The 16,945-nt window shown below is 43.7% G+C and overlaps 1 protein-coding gene across 1 annotated transcript in view; it reads left to right on the top strand.

Annotated features, from left to right (window-relative positions):
• Nucleotides 1-16,945, top strand: part of LOC135516071 (ankyrin repeat and BTB/POZ domain-containing protein 3-A-like) — a 166,736-nt gene that overhangs the window by 72,552 nt on the left and 77,239 nt on the right. Inside the window, exon 2 of the mRNA XM_064940076.1 lies at nt 12,733-12,882. Coding sequence (XP_064796148.1) covers nt 12,733-12,882 — 150 coding nt within the window. The remainder of the gene's footprint in view (nt 1-12,732; nt 12,883-16,945) is intronic.

The following is a 16,945-nucleotide window of genomic DNA, read 5'->3' on the forward strand; positions in this document are numbered from 1 at the left end:
AGTGCTGGAGAGGCGAGGCGCACTGTAGGTCTGATGCGTGGTGCTGGCACTGGTGGTACTGGGCCGAGGACACACACAGGAAGCCTGGTGCGGGGAGCTGCCACCGGAGGGCTGGTGTGTGGAGGTGGCACAGGATGGGCTAGACCGTGAAGGCGTACTGGAGATCTTGAGAGTAGTGCTGGCACAGGACGTGCAAGGCTCGGAAGGTGCACAGGAGGGTGCGTGAGGCTGGCACCATCTTCACCAGCCGACTAACACACACCTCAGGACGAGTATGGAGCACTGACACAGGTGCCATCAAATCCCCGACACGCTCCGTCGGGCGAATTCCATGCTTAAAGTACCAACACAGCAACTCCCTCATTACTCTCTCCTCCAATTTCCCCATTAACTCCTTCACAGTCTCTGCTTCGCTCACCTCCAACACCGGCTCTGGTTCTGGTCTCCTCCTTGGCTCCTCACGATAAACAGGGAGAGTTGGCTCAGGTCTTACTCCTGACTCTGCCACACTCTCCCTGAGCACCCCCCAAGAAATATTTGGGGCTGACTCTCGGGCTTCCATCCGCGACACCGTGCTCATACCGGCGCCTCTCCGCTTTCTTCGCCTCCAGTTCTTCTTTGGGGCGGCGATATTCTCCAGGCTGATCCCAAGGTCCATCTCCGTACAATTCGTCCTCCCATGTCCATTCCTCTCTTTGTTGCTCCTGCTGTTGCTGTTGCCTGTTACCACGCCGCTTGGTCCCGTTGTGGTGGGTGATTCTGTAACGGTTCTCGTCTGGTGAAGGAAAAGCGGACCAAAATGCAGCGTGGTATTTTTTAGACATGTTTAATGACGATGAAAAAACACGAACAATACAAAAACAACAAACGGAACGTGAAAACCAAACAGCCTATCTGGTGACAACAAACACAGAGACAGGAACAATCACCCACGAAATACTCAAAGAATATGGCTGCCTAAATATGGTTCCCAATCAGAGACAACGATAATCACCTGACTCTGATTGAGAACCGCCTCAGGCAGCCATAGAATATGCTAGACACCCCAAGACAAAACACACCACAAAAACCCATGTCACATCCTGGCCTGACCAAATAAATGCAGACAAACACAATATACTTCGACCAGGGCGTGACACCAAGCTCAATTTCGAGTCTCATAGCAAAGAATCGGAATACTTATCTAAATAAGGTATCTGATATATACAATTTTTAATACATTTGCAAACATTTCTAAAAACCTGTTTTTACTTTGTCATTATGCGATATTGTCTGAATAGTTTTTTTCCTCATCAATTTTAGAACAAGGCTCTAATGTAACAATGTGAATGAAGTCAACGGGTCTGAATATTTTCCGAATGCACTGTACATTCCCCCTGGGACATTCTGTATAGGTGGGGGTAATGTACAGGCGCCGCTCATAGGAATATTTTGGGGCATGGTCCAAAGTGTGTTGTATATGTGCCAACCACTAGTGGAAGTGAAGAACAGTCAAAGCGTTTTTATCATTATGTTGTTGAAGGTTGAGCATCTAATTAGTCCAATTTTTGTTGTACAATAATTTGTAATTACTTGTGACAATCAAAGCTGCACTGTTAAATCTTAGAGCTACCCCCCTACTTTTTTCAATTTCCGCCTGAAGACATACCCAAATCTAACTGCCTTGTAGCTCAGGCACAGAACCAAGGATATGCATATTCTTGGTACCATTTGAAAGAAAACACGCTGAAGTGTGTGTAAATGTGAATTGAATGTAGGAGAATATAACACAATAGATCTGGTTTAGATAATACAATGAAAAAAACATGTTTGTTTTTTATTGTTGGTTCATGATCTTTAAAATGAACAAGATAAAACAAACATTCAGATAGGATGATGGGGACTATTTCAGTGAAAGGCATGAGGGCAACAGTAGTTGTGCAAAGTTTCAGAATGATAACTTTCAAAATGAGTGTGCTTCATGACTTTGGGGTGGCAGGGTAGCCTAGTCGTTCGAGCGTTGAATTAGTAACGGAAGGTTGCAAGTTCAAACCCCCGGACGACAAGGTACAAGTCTCTTGTTCTGCCCCTGAACAGGCAGTTAACCCACTGTTCCTAGGCCGTTATTGAACATAAGAATTTGTTCTTAACTGACTTGCCTGGTCAAATAAAGGTAAAATAAAAATTAAAAAAAAGTCACCCAGGTGTCCCACACAAGTAGCTCAAATGTACCCAAGTGGGTACATTTGGGCTACTGAATGGAATAACTATATACAAAATACCAAAATGGTATTCTAACACACCCCCCCATAAAATGGAGAAAAAACATGAAAAAAAATATTTACAAAATAACACTTTCAATATTTGGAAGACACTCAGTCCTCTACACAATATTGTGCTGCTGATGCCAGGTGCCATAGCACTTCCATGCCTGCAGAAATACATTTGGGGAGATGAACACCACTTGTGGCAGGAGCTGGATGATCCAGCTTCAGTGGGGGATGGACACCTTGGCACTGGGGGCTCCCATTCGGAGTCAGTGTCACTGTGAAAGAAAATGTTCAGTTAGAATAGTTTCACACATGAGCCCTGTATCAACAGGTACAATAAATATATATATATATAGACAGGGAACATAAGGTTGAATATATTATTATAGACCTGCTAGATCTACTGTCTCATTTATATTATGACATTTCAGCTAGATCTACTCTCTCTATTATATTATGACAGACCATCTGTATCTACTGCCTCCATTTCACTTTGGCCATTGTTGTGGTCCTGCCCTCCCCCTTAACTGCCTCAAAAAGGCTATTTCATTTGTCAAATAATATTTTATATTATTAATTTCAAACAACGGCATTAGCATGAGAAGAACTTACCAGTCCAAAACGATGTCTTCTCCATTCAAAAAATATTCATCCATTTGGGAATCGCTAAATTAATCGTCCTCAATAAATTTCTTCTAAAATTGTGTGTACATCTGTATATCTAGACTTAGATTTAGCTTTCCCTGACTTAGTCGCCATACTGATTGATATATATATATATACAGCTGAATATGCGCTTTACCAAAACAATGCTGTGCACAACATGCGTGGCTCCTTCCAGCATGAATCGTCAATGGCTAATGAACCTCTTTACGCCGGAGTTTACTACATGGGTTGGTCTTCCAACACATAAACATTACATATTGCCGTTTACCTCAGCTTATTGGCTATCTACCCAGCTAGATTTCAAGACGATCAGTGGTCATTGGGTTAAAATACAGTCAATCAACGAAACAGCGGGCAAATCATTGGTGCACAATGATGTCATTATTTGTTGTCTTCAAAACGGTTTCTTTCAGTCAAAATGTCCCGCGAAATGACCCATCAGGTTTGGTTGTGTTACAAACAAACCACTGGATTGCAATGAAACCAAACATGGCTGGAAAGGTCACATTCTGTTTGTGTATTTACCTCGAATGTGTTGTCGAAAATGGAATGAGATGGAATTTACAACACAAGCGGTTCACAAAATGCTTCGTGTTAGGCTATAAAAATGGATTTTATCAAACAAAACAGCATTCATTGTGTAACAATGAGCATTGGGATTGCAAACAGAGGAAGATCGTCAAAGGTAAACAATTTATTTTATTGCAGTTTGTGATTTTGTTACGCCTGTGCTGGTTGAAATAGTTATTTTTTTATGGGGCTCTATCCTCAGATAATCGCATCGTATTCTTTCGCAGTAAATCCTTTTTTAAATCTGACAACGCAGTTGTATTAGCAAGATTCTAGGCTTTCAAAACATGTGAGACACTTGTATTTTCATGAATGTTTAATATGACTATTGATTCGGTGCGCAGAGTGGTTGAGGTTCCTTTGCATTTTCCAGTAGTTCAAATCAAACTTCATTTGTCACATGCGCCGAATGCAACAGGTTTAGATCTTACCGTGAAATGTTTACTTACAAGCCCTTGTTTTAAACCTTTATTTAACTAGGGAAGTCAGTTAAAGAACAAATTCTTATTTACAATGACGGCGTACCCCGGCCAAACCCAGACGACACTGGTCCAGTTCTGCACTGCCCTATGGGACTCCCAATCACGGTTGGATGTGATACAGCCTGGATTCGAACAGGGGACTGTAGTGACGCCTCCTTTTTATTTCACCTTTATTTAAGGTCTAATTTCAACTGCGACCTGGCCAAGATAAAGCAAAGCAGTGTGACAAAAACAGAGTTACACATGGGATAAACAAGCCTACAGTCAATAACACAATAGAAAAATATGTATACAGTGTGTGCAAATGAAGTAAGGAGGTAAGGCAATGAATAGGCCATAGTGGCAAAGTAATTGCAATTTCACAATTAACACTTGAGTGATAGATGCACTGAGATGCGGTGCTAGACCACTGTGCCACTCAGGAGCCCTTAACCTGTTGAAACTCTGGGGGCGCTATATCATTTTTGGATAAAAAGACGTGCCCGTTTTAAGCGCAATATTTTGTCACAAAAAGATGCTCGACTATGCATATAATTGATAGCTTTGGAAAGAAAACACTCTGACGTTTCCAGAACTGCAAAGATATTCTCTGTGCGTGCCCTAGAACGTGAGTTACAGGCAAAACCAAGATGAAACGGCATCCAGGAAATCAGCAGGATTTTTGAGGCTCCGTTTTCCATATATGGCTGTGAATGCGAGAGGAATGAGCCTGCCCTTTCTGCCGTTTCCCCAAGGTGTCTGCAGCAGTGTGACGTATTTGTAGGCACACTGCCTTCCCCTAAATATCTTTGCATGTGTGACTCCTTACAATGAGTATGGTAAATTACATTTACATTTACATTTAAGTCATTTGGCAGACGCTCTTATCCAGAGCGACTTACAAATTGGTGAATTCACCTTATGACATCCAGTGGAACAGCCACTTTACAATAGTGCATCTAAATCATTTAAGGGGGGGTGAGAAGGATTACTTTATCCTATCCTAGGTATTCCTTGAAGAGGTGGGGTTTCAGGTGTCTCCGGAAGGTGGTGATTGACTCCGCTGTCCTGGCGTCGTGAGGGAGTTTGTTCCACCATTGGGGGGCCAGAGCAGCGAACAGTTTTGACTGGGCTGAGCGGGAACTGTACTTCCTCAGTGGTAGGGAGGCGAGCAGGCCAGAGGTGGATGAACGCAGTGCCCTTGTTTGGGTGTAGGGCCTGATCAGAGCCTGGAGGTACTGCGGTGCCGTTCCCCTCACAGCTCCGTAGGCAAGCACCATGGTCTTGTAGCGGATGCGAGCTTCAACTGGAAGCCAGTGGAGAGAGCGGAGGAGCGGGGTGACGTGAGAGAACTTGGGAAGGTTGAACACCAGACGGGCTGCGGCGTTCTTGGGAAGGTTGAACACCAGACGGGTTCTGGATGAGTTGTAGGGGTTTAATGGCACAGGCAGGGAGCCCAGCCAACAGCGAGTTGCAGTAATCCAGACGGGAGATGACAAGTGCCTGGATTAGGACCTGTGCCGCTTCCTGTGTGAGGCAGGGTCGTACTCTGCGGATGTTGTAGAGCATGAACCTACAGGAACGGGCCACCGCCTTGATGTTAGTTGAGAACGACAGGGTGTTGTCCAGGATCACGCCAAGGTTCTTAGCGCTCTGGGAGGAGGACACAATGGAGTTGTCAACCGTGATGGCGAGATCATGGAACGGGCAGTCCTTCCCCGGGAGGAGGAGCAGCTCCGTCTTGTCGAGGTTCAGCTTGAGGTGGTGATCCGTCATCCACACTGATATGTCTGCCAGACACGCAGAGATGCGATTTGCCACCTGGTCATCAGAAGGGGGAAAGGAGAAGATTAATTGTGTGTCGTCTGCATAGCAATGATAGGAGAGACCATGTGAGGTTATGACAGAGCCAAGTGACTTGGTGTATAGCGAGAATAGGAGAGGTCCTAGAACAGAGCCCTGGGGGACCCCAGTGGTGAGAGCGCGTGGCGAGGAGACAGATTCTCGCCACGCCACCTGGTAGGAGCGACCTGTCAGGTAGGACGCAATCCAAGCGTGGGCCTCGCCGGAGATGCCCAACACGGAGAGGGTGGAGAGGAGGATCTGATGGTTCACAGTATCGAAGGCAGCCGATAGGTCTAGAAGGATGAGAGCAGAGGAGAGAGAGTTAGCTTTAGCAGTGCGGAGCGCCTCCGTGATACAGAGAAGAGCAGTCTCAGTTGAATGACTAGTCTTGAAACCTGACTGATTTGGATCAAGAAGGTCATTCTGAGAGAGATAGCGGGAGAGCTGGCCAAGGACGGCACGTTCAAGAGTTTTGGAGAGAAAAGAAAGAAGGGATACTGGTCTGTATTTGTTGACATCGGAGGGATCGAGTGTAGGTTTTTTCAGAAGGGGTGCAACTCTCGCTCTCTTGAAGACGGAAGGGACGTAGCCAGCGGTCAGGGATGAGTTGATGAGCGAGGTGAGGTAAGGGAGAAGGTCTCCGGAAATGGTCTGGAGAAGAGAGGAGGGGATAGGGTCAAGCGGGCAGGTTGTTGGGCGGCCGGCCGTCACAAGAAGCAAGATTTCATCTGGAGAGAGAGGGGAGAAAGAGGTCAGAGCACAGGGTAGGGCAGTGTGAGCAGAACCAGCGGTGTCGTTTGACTTAGCAAACGAGGATCGGATGTCGTCGACCTTCTTTTCAAAATGGTTGACGAAGTCATCTGCAGAGAGGGAGGAGGGGGGAGGGGAGGAGGATTCAGGAGGGAGGAGGGAGGAGAAGGTGGCAAAGAGCTTCCTAGGGTTAGAGGCAGATGCTTGGAATTTAGAGTGGAAGAAAGTGGCTTTAGCAGCAGATACAGAGGAGGAAAATGTAGAGAGGAGGGAGTGAAAGGATGCCAGGTCCGCAGGGAGGCGAGTTTTCCTCCATTTCCGCTCGGCTGCCCGGAGCACTGTTCTGTGAGCTCGCAATGAGTCGTCGATCCACGGAGCGGGAGGGGAGGACCGAGCCGGCCTGGAGGATAGGGGACATAGAGAGTCAAAGGATGCAGAAAGGGAAGAGAGGAGGGTTGAGGAGGCAGAATCAGGAGATAGGTTGGAGAAGGTATGAGCAGAGGGAAGAGATTATAGGATGGAAGAGGAGAGAGTAGCGGGGAGAGAGAGCGAAGGTTGGGACGGCGCGATACCATCCGAGTAGGGGCAGTGTGGGAAGTGTTGGATGAGAGCGAGAGGGAAAAGGATACAAGGTAGTGGTCGGAGACTTGGAGGGGAGTTGCAATGAGGTTAGTGGAAGAACAGCATCTAGTAAAGATGAGGTCGAGCGTATTGCCTGCCTTGTGAGTAGGGGGGAAGGTGAGAGGGTGAGGTCAAAAGAGGAGAGGAGTGGAAAGAAGGAGGCAGAGAGGAATGAGTCAAAGGTAGACGTGGGGAGGTTAAAGTCGCCCAGGACTGTGAGAGGTGAGCCGTCCTCAGGAAAGGAGCTTATCAAGGCATCAGGCTCATTGATGAACTCTCCGAGGGAACCTGGAGGGCGATAAATGATAAGGATGTTAAGCTTGAAAGGGCTGGTAACTGTGACAGCATGGAATTCAAAGGAGGCGATAGACAGATGGGTAAGGGGAGAAAGAGAGAATGACCACTTGGGAGAGATGAGGATCCCGGTGCCACCACCCCGCTGACCAGAAGCTCTCTGGGTGTGCGAGAACACGTGGGCGGACGAAGAGAGAGCAGTAGGAGTAGCAGTGTTATCTGTGGTGATCCATGTTTCCGTCAGTGCCAAGAAGTCGAGGGACTGGAGGGAGGCATAGGCTGAGATGAAGTCTGCCTTGTTGGCTGCAGATCGGCAGTTCCAGAGGCTACCGGAGACCTGGAACTCCACGTGGGTCGTGCGCACTGGGACCACCAGATTAGGGTGGCCGCGGCCACGCGGTGTGGAGCGTTTGTATGGTCTGTGCAGAGAGGAGAGAACAGGGATAGATAGACACATAGTTGACAGGCTACAGAAGAGGCTACGCTAATGCAAAGGAGATTGGAATGACAAGAGGACTACACGTCTCGAATATTCAGAAAGTTAAGCTTACGTAGCAAGAATCTTATTGACTAAAACGATTGAAATGATACAGTACTGCTGGAGTAGGCTAGCTGGCAGTGGCTGCGTTGTTGACTTTGTAGGCTAGCTGGCAGTGGCTGCGTTGTTGACACTACACTAATCAAGTCGTTCCGTCGAGTGTAATAGTTTCTACAGTGCTGCTATTCGGGGGCTAGCTGGCTAGCTGGCTAGCTAGCGGTGTTGATTACGTTACGTTAAAAGAACGACAATAGCTGGCTAGCTAACCTAGAAAATCGCTCTAGACTACACAATTGTCTTAGATACAAAGACGGCTATGTAGCTAGCTAGCTACGATCAAACAAATCAAACCGTTGCACTGTAATGACGTGAAAATGTGATACTACCTGTGGAGCGAAGCGGAATGTTGACCGGGTTGTTGAAGTTCTATTCAGTAGACGTTGGCTAGCTGTTGGCTAGCTAGCTAGCAGTATCTCCTACGTTAAGGACAACAAATAGCTGGCTAGCTAACCTCGGTAAATTAAGATAATCACTCTAAGTCTACACACTCTAAACTACACAATTATCTTGGATACGAAGACAGCAAAGACAGCTATGTAGCTAGCTAACACTACACTAATCGAGTCGTTCAGTTGAGTGTAATAGTTTCTACAGTGCTGGTATTCGTTAGCTAGCTGCTGGGCAGATAGCAGTGTAGACTACGTTAGGACGACGAAATACAATAATTACGCAATTATCTTTGATACAAAGACGGCTATGTAGCTAGCTAAGAAGAAATTGCTAAGATTAGACAAATCAAACCGTTGTACTATAATGAAATGTAATGAAAATGAAAATGTAATGAAAAGTTATACTACCTGCGGACCGAAGTGTAGATGCGACCGCTCGCTCCAACCCGGAACGTTTTGTTCTACCTCATGATGCCATATATTTTGTGAAGTGCACCCAATCCCAACCTGCAGCCAAGCACCCCCACAATGTGATGCTGCCAGTTGGGATGTTGTTCTTCAGCTTGCAAGCGTCCCCCTTTTTACTCCAAACACGGTTCTATTTTTGTTTCATCAGACCAGAGGACACTTCTCCAAAAAGTACGATCTTTGTCCAAGTTGCAAACCATAGACTGGCTTTTTTTATGGCGGTTTTGGAGCAGTGGCTTCTTCCTTGCTGAGTGGCTTTTGAAGTTATAGGACTCGTTTTACTGTGGATATAGATACTTTTGTACCTGTTTCCTCCAGCATCTTCACAAGGACCTTTGCTGTTGTTCTGGGATTGATTTGCACTTTTTGCACCAAAGTATGTTCATCTCTAGGAGACAGAACACAACTCCTTCCTGAGTGGTATGACAGCTGTGTGGTCCCATGGTGTTTTTACTTGCGTACTATTGTTTGTACAGATGAACGTGGTACCTTCAGGCGTTTGGAAATTGCTCCCAATGATGAACCAGACTTGTGGAGGTCTACAATGTTTCTCTGAGGTCTTGGATGATTTCTTTTGATTTTCCCATGATGTCAAGCAAAGAGGCACTGAATTTGAAGGTAGGCCTTGAAATACATCCACAGGTACACCTCCAAATGACTCAAATTATGCAAATTAGTCTATCAGAAGCTTCTAAAGCCATGACATAATTTTCTGGAATTTTCAAAGCTGTTTAAAGGCACAGTCAATTTAGTGTGTGTGAACTTCTGACCCACTGGAATTTTGATACAGTGAATTCATTATAAGTGAAATAATCTGTCTGTACACAATTGTTGGAAAAATGTCTTGTGTCATGCACAAAGTAGATGTCCTAACTGACTTGCCAGAACTATAGTTTGTTAACAATAAATTTGTGGAGTGGTTGAAAAACGCATTTTAATGACTCCAACCTAAGTGTATGTAAACTTCTGACTTCAACTGTATGTGTTGTGTCCCTCCCCCAATTTGCACCTGGCTGGGGTAGAGTGTGGGAAAATATAACTTTTTACAATGTATGGAAATAATATATTGTAATAACATTGTGCAGGTTCCCGCAAGACATTGTGTAGTTTCAAACACTACAAAGGATGCGGGACACAGACAGGTTCTTGGTGCTATGTTGAATCAGCATTCCCAGGGGGGAGGAAAACGGAGTGAAGACACAGTAAACCTTTTTGTTTAATTTTTACTTGTTTTCACACACAATATATATGTTTAGGGTGGTGCAAAGTGTGAACTCAATGCAAATGTGTTCTTTTACATGTTCTTCACAGAAAATGAGCCTCGGCCAATGAGTCTCACGTTGAAAAAAGTATTAATTGTATAATTTTAAAACATTGAAAACATTGAAAATGGGTCCCACAGACCCGGAAATTACACAAGGATTAAACTGCTAGCACACAGCTCGGACACCCATACATACCCCACAAGACATGCCACCAGAGGTCTCTTCACAATCCCCCAAGTCCAGAACAGACAATGGGAGGCGCACAGCACTACATAGTGCCATGACAACATGGAACTATATTCCACATCAGGTAACTGATGCAAGCAATGGAAATACATAAAAAAATACTGGCAGAAATACACCATATGGAGCAAATGGGACTGTGAAGAGACATACACAAGGTGCAGACACACGCATATGCACACGCACTCTACACACACGTACATTGTAATATTGTTGTGTAGTGGTATCATACATTTTGTTTTGTGTAATTTATTATTTATTATATTTATTTCACCTTTATTTAACGAGGTAGGCAAGTTGACAACAAGTTCTCATTTACAATTGTGACCTGGCCAAGATAAAGCAAAGCAGTTCGACACATACAGCGACACAAAGTTACACATGGAGTAAAACAAACATACAGTCAATAATACAGTATAAACAAGTCTATATACGATGTGAGCAAATGAGGTGAGATAAGGGAGGCAAAGGCAAAAAAAGGCCATGGTGGCAAAGTAAATACAATATAGCAAGTAAAATAATGGAATGGTAGATTTGCAATGGAAGAATGTGCAAAGTGCAAATAAAAATAATGGGGTGCAAAGGAGCAAAATAAATAAATAACAAAATACAGTAGGGAAAGAGGTAGTTGTTTGGGCTAAATTATAGGTGCAGTAATCTGTGAGCTGCTCTGACAGTTGGTGCTTAAAGCTAGTGAGGGAGATAAGTGTTTCCAGTTTCAGAGATTTTTGTAGTTCGTTCCAGTCATTGGCAGCAGAGAACTGGAAGGAGAGGCGGCCAAAGAAAGAATTGGTTTTGGGGGTGACTAGAGAGATAAACCTGCTGGAGCGTGTGCTACAGGTGGGAGATGCTATGGTGACCAGCGAGCTGAGATAAGGGGGGACTTTACCTAGCAGGGTCTTGTAGATGACATGGAGCCAGTGGGTTTGGCGACGAGTATGAAGCGAGGGCCAGCCAACGAGAGCGTACAGGTCGCAATGGTGGGTAGTATATGGGGCTTTGGTGACAAAACGGATTGCACTGTGTTAGACTGCATCCAATTTGTTGAGTAGGGTATTGGAGGCTATTTTGTAAATGACATCGCCAAAGTCGAGGATTGGTTGGATGGTCAGTTTTACAAGGGTATGTTTGGCAGCATGAGTGAAGGATGCTTTGTTGCGAAATAGGAAGCCAATTCTAGATTTAACTTTGGATTGGAGATGTTTGATATGGTTCTGGAAGGAGAGTTTACAGTCTAACCAGACACCTAAGTATTTGTAGTTGTCCACGTATTCCAAGTCAGAGCCGTCCAGAGTAGCGATGCTGGACAGTTTTACTTGTATTTATTTAAGAGCAATTGGAGGCCACGGAGGGAGAGTTGTATGGCATTGAAGCTTGCCTGGAGGGTTGCTAACTCAGTGTCCAAAGAAGGGCTACATATTTTCACGAGTCCTGTAAAACATTGCTAATGGCATCAAAAAAGTATTTTCTTGTGTTGTATACTTTGAAGCTGCCCCGGTCATTGCTAGAATTTCACGTATTTAGCATTTAGGCTAACCCTAAACCCTTGAGGAGGAAGGAGTGGGGATTTGGGTGAGATTGTCAGTATAATTGCATACTGGAACTATATTTGATTTGTATGTGAACTTTATGTCCGATAACATAAACCTGTGTTCAGTAATCATCTCACTTTTTAGCTGGCAGGGAACTATGTGGCCATTGAGGACAGCAGTGTCGATCAGATGGAAAAATATCTTCTTTTACGACTTGGTGGTTTCCCGAGTGCATGGCTGCCTTATCCACTACCACCATATTGTGATTTATAGTTAATCACACAGTCTGGTTTGATCTGTCTCCCTCCCATCATGTGATCCAACCTTTCCTGTGGCTCTTTCTTCTCCTGTAGCTACAAGGCATAGCAATTGGTCTTCTCGCCCAGTGCAGCTCTTCCAGTGCAGCTCTCTACAAATGCACATGCTCTTACAAAGATTGTCGAACTCCGTGTTCAAAGAGCTGCAGAACCTTTGACAACATAACCATCTACCACTTAAACTGGTGCAATATTTTGACTGATGGTTGGCACAAATACTCAAAATTCTGGAACTTGTTGTTTACCATATTTTCACTGCAACCAGTAGCCTGTAGTGTACTGTAAAATTACAGCAACTTTTTAACAGTGTAGCATTTCATGTCATGGTGGAGATAGGGTTAGCAGTATGTTTCTGCACAACCATCACAGCAGAAAAGAACTGTCACCCCTGACAAAGAACAATTCAATACCATTTTTTGCGTACTCACCCCTGACCTCTAACCTCTATCATGTGCCCTCACCAGGTGTGCTGAGCTTGCCGGACAATCTGACCCTGCACCGGAACCAGCAGGGCTCTGGGAAGGGTGGCAAGGGCAATGCCAACAATCAGGCCGAACTCCACAACCTGGAACAGTCCCTACTAGCTACCCATGTGGGAAGCATCGCAGAGCTCAGTAAGTGTGATTTTACTACCATTGCAGTAGACTACCATTAATCAAGACCTTTGTCGTTCCTCTCCCTCTCTCTAATGGGAGGGATCCATAACTCCACAACATACCCTTTCCGGGAACTAATTTATTACAGCTGTTCCAACACCTGTTTATGAGTCGTATAGTGGCCGTTTAATGCAAGGGTCACAGGCTTGACGGTGTTTACCGTTGACTTGAAAGGCTGAACCCCACCTCTAACCTCTGACCCTTTGTCTTCTCTCTGTCGTATTTCAAATAGATATATTCTGAAGAAAAATATAAATGCAACATGTAAAGTGTTGGTCCAATGTTTCATAGGCTGAAATAAAAGATGCAGAAATTTTCCATACGCACAAAAAGCTTATTTCTCTCAAATGTTGTGCCGAAATTTGTTTACATAACTGTTAGTTAGCATTTCTCCTTTGCCAAGACAATTCATCCACCTGACAGTTGTGGCATACTAAGAAGTTGATTGAACAGCATGCTCATTACACAGGTGCACCTAGTGCTGGGGACAATAAAAAGCCACCACAAAAATTCTGCCACATATCTCAAGTTGAGGGAGCGTGCAATTGGCATGGTGACTGTCCACCAGAGCTGTTGCCAGAGAATTGAAAGTTCATTTCATGCCGCCTCCAACGTCATTTTAGAAAAGTTGGTAGTACATCCAACCGGACTCACAACTGCAGACCGACCACGTGTAACCACGCCAGCCCAGGACCTCCACATCCGGCATCTTAACCTGCGCCATCGTCTGAGACCAGTCACCCAGACAGCTGATGAAACTGAGGAGTATTTATGTCTATAATAATGCCCTTTTATGGGGAAAAACTCATTCTGACTTGCAGGTCACGGCTCCCCAGTGGGTGGGCCTGGCTCGCCAGTGGGTGAGCCTATGCCCTCATAGGCCCATCCATGGCTGCGCCCCTGCCCAGTCATGTGAAATTGATAGATTCGGGCCTATTTCATTTATTTCAATTGACTTTTTTCCTTATATGAACTAACTCAATACATTTGTGGAAATTGTTGCATGCTGCATTTATATTTTTGTTCAGTATTGTTAACTATTGACAATTGGGGTATGTTTTGGACATGTTTATGTGTATAGGGACATGTTTTGGGCATATTTATAGTGTATAGAAGAATACTATGTTCATTGTTGAGAACGAAAATGTATAATTTCGCTTTTCAACCCAACTCTCCAAGGCTATACACATACAGGGTCAGCCGTAGGGTCAGCAGCAGTGCAGCACCCCCGGAGCAGTTAAGTGCCTTGCTCAAAGCAATTTTGGATACTGATCCCAGAAACTAGTCAGATTTCTCACATCAGATCTGTGTGTGTTGGGGGTCAAAGATTATCCAATAAAAGTAGAGTGCCTAAAATGATCTGTAGTTAATAATGTCGACATTGAAAGTCTTATTGAAAGTCATTGAAAGTCATGGGTTCTATAATTAAACAAGTCCAACATGTAAGACCCATAACGAATGAACAGGAAGGAAGGAGAATTTTTACACTAAATTATGTCTGAATATGTCACAGTTACTATTTAAATGGTTTAAATGCATTTAAATAATGTGGCTTATTACCATTCTGAGTAGCCAATCCTAATTAACATGTTGAGTCCTACAGTACATTGCTAGATCAAATCCCAGAGCTGACAAGGTAAAAATCTGTTGTTCTGTCCCCGAACAAGGCAGTTAACCTACTGTTCCTAGGCCGTTATTGTAAATAAGAATTTGTTCTTAACTGGCTTGCCTAGTTAAATAGAGGTAAAACAGTGGCTGATACATACATCTTCTGCACTCCTAAAAGATAACAGAAACAGAAAGTGAAAACAAACTCCACTAAGGGCACTGAAAATGTTAGAGGGAATGAATAGCAACTCTTTTGTACTGAAGTATACAGACTAATTATTCTAAAATGCATCACCAATGACCTCCTCAATATGCTTTACACCTTTGTGAAGTTTCAATATGTTGGTAGAAATACTTACTGCTCTACATTTTTTGGATGTCTGGAAGTATATTTCCATTAGGTACTGTACATTCATGAAATGTATTTGAGGGTTTGAATTTCACAGTTTCTGTATGTGTTAGCATGATTAGAAGTACAAAACTCATATTTCTTTATCCTATTCCTGGAGGATTTACAGTCCAAGTTCACTGCAGTATTGGAGTATAAGCAATTAAAATGACTAGCGTTGTTTTGAGCCAGCATTTCACCAGATGTCAGGAGTTCTGTGGGTGTGTGAATTAGCAATGTTATTGTGAGTAGGTGTGTGACTGAGAAAGCACTTGAATGAGGGAGTGTGTGAAGGCTTTAGCAAGGAGTGTGTGAGCATTTTTGTATTATAAGGGAATCACGTGCCATAGAAAATGATAGTATCTTATTGTGTTGTAGAGTGAATGTGATGTTAGGAGTCAAGCAATAGGTGGACCAGACAATATTTTATATATACAGTAGTAACTCTTGACAGATTAACGTATGTCAGCCCTGCTGTTGAATCTGAGTGGATCAATGTAAATTATTATTTTGATATATCATGATTTCGTGGAAGGGATAATTGAAGTGGGTCAGGGAAAGTTCTCTAGTGGTGCATATTAAATGTTGCCAACTTGCAAAATAGTTACATTGAAAACATTGTCAGAAAACTCCATATTTTCATTCAGTGTATTGCATGCATTTTGGCTTTGAGAGGGGTGGTAGTTGTCTGCTGATTTTGTTCACTACATATTACACCTCGACCCCCAGAAAGCGAATTGAGTAGCTGACCAGAGCACACAAGATTTGATTTGGGTTCTGAGATTAACCAGGGAAAATGCAGCGTGGCAAATTCAAATAAATTGATATAAAAATCACATTTTCATTAAACGTTAATAATCAATCAAATTGAAGACGGGTCTATCTGTTTTCAATAGAGGACGAGAGGAAACTAACACTACTTTTCAAGTCTTTGCGAACTCTCAACAGTGTTACCCAGTTCCTAGTTGGTCCTACTTCTTCAATGCACAAATGAATAACCTCAACCAAATTCCAAAGACTGGTGACATCCAGTGGAAGCGGTAAGAACTGCAAACAAGTTCCTAAGAAATATTGTTTGCCAATGAGAAGACAGTGAACAGATGTATATACTGTAGTATAGACTACAGTATATACATATGATATGCAAGATATGTAAACATTATTAAAGTGACTAGTGTTGCATTTATTAAAGTGGCCAATGATTTCAAGTCTGTATGTAAGCAGCAGCCTCTCTGTGCTAGTGATGGCTATTTAACATGGTCTTGAAACAGAAGCTGTTTTTCAGTCTCTCGGTCACAGCTTTGATGCAACTGTACTGACCTAACCTTCTGGATGATAGCAGGGTGAACAGGCAGTGGCTCGGCTGGTTGTTGTCCTTGATGATCTTTTTGGCCTTCCTGTGAAGGATTTAAAGCTTATAACCGGTGTGAATACACTATACATAACTTTTTGTTTGTCCTCAAGGTAAACAATTGTACAGTACCACACCTACTCATTCAAGGGTTTTTCTTTATTTGTACTATTTCTACATTCTAGAATAATAGTAAAGACATCACAAATATGAAATAACACATGGAATCATGTAATAACCAAAAAGTGTTAAATAAATCCAAATATAATTTTATATTTGAGATTCTTCAAAGTAGCCACCCTGTGCCTTGATGACAGCATTGCACAATATTGGCATTCTCTCCTTTGCACACTCTTGGCATTCTCTCATCCAGCTTCACCTGGAATGCTTTTCCAACAGTCTTGAAGGAGTTCCCAACTATGCAGAGCACTTGTTAGCTACTTTTCCTTCATTCTGCGGCCCAACTCATCACAGAACATCTCAATTGGGTTGAGGTCGGGTGATTGTGCAGGCCAGGTCATCTGATGCAGCACTCCATCACCCTTCTTCTTGGTCAAATAGCCCTTTCCAGCCTGGAGATGTTGGGTCGTTGTCCTGTTGAAAAACAAATGATAGTCCCACTAAGTGCAAACCAGATGGGATGGCATATCACTGCAGAATGATGTGGTAGCCAT

Source organism: Oncorhynchus masou, chromosome 27, assembly GCF_036934945.1.
Source record: "Oncorhynchus masou masou isolate Uvic2021 chromosome 27, UVic_Omas_1.1, whole genome shotgun sequence".
Classification (NCBI taxonomy): Eukaryota; Metazoa; Chordata; class Actinopteri; order Salmoniformes; family Salmonidae; genus Oncorhynchus; species Oncorhynchus masou.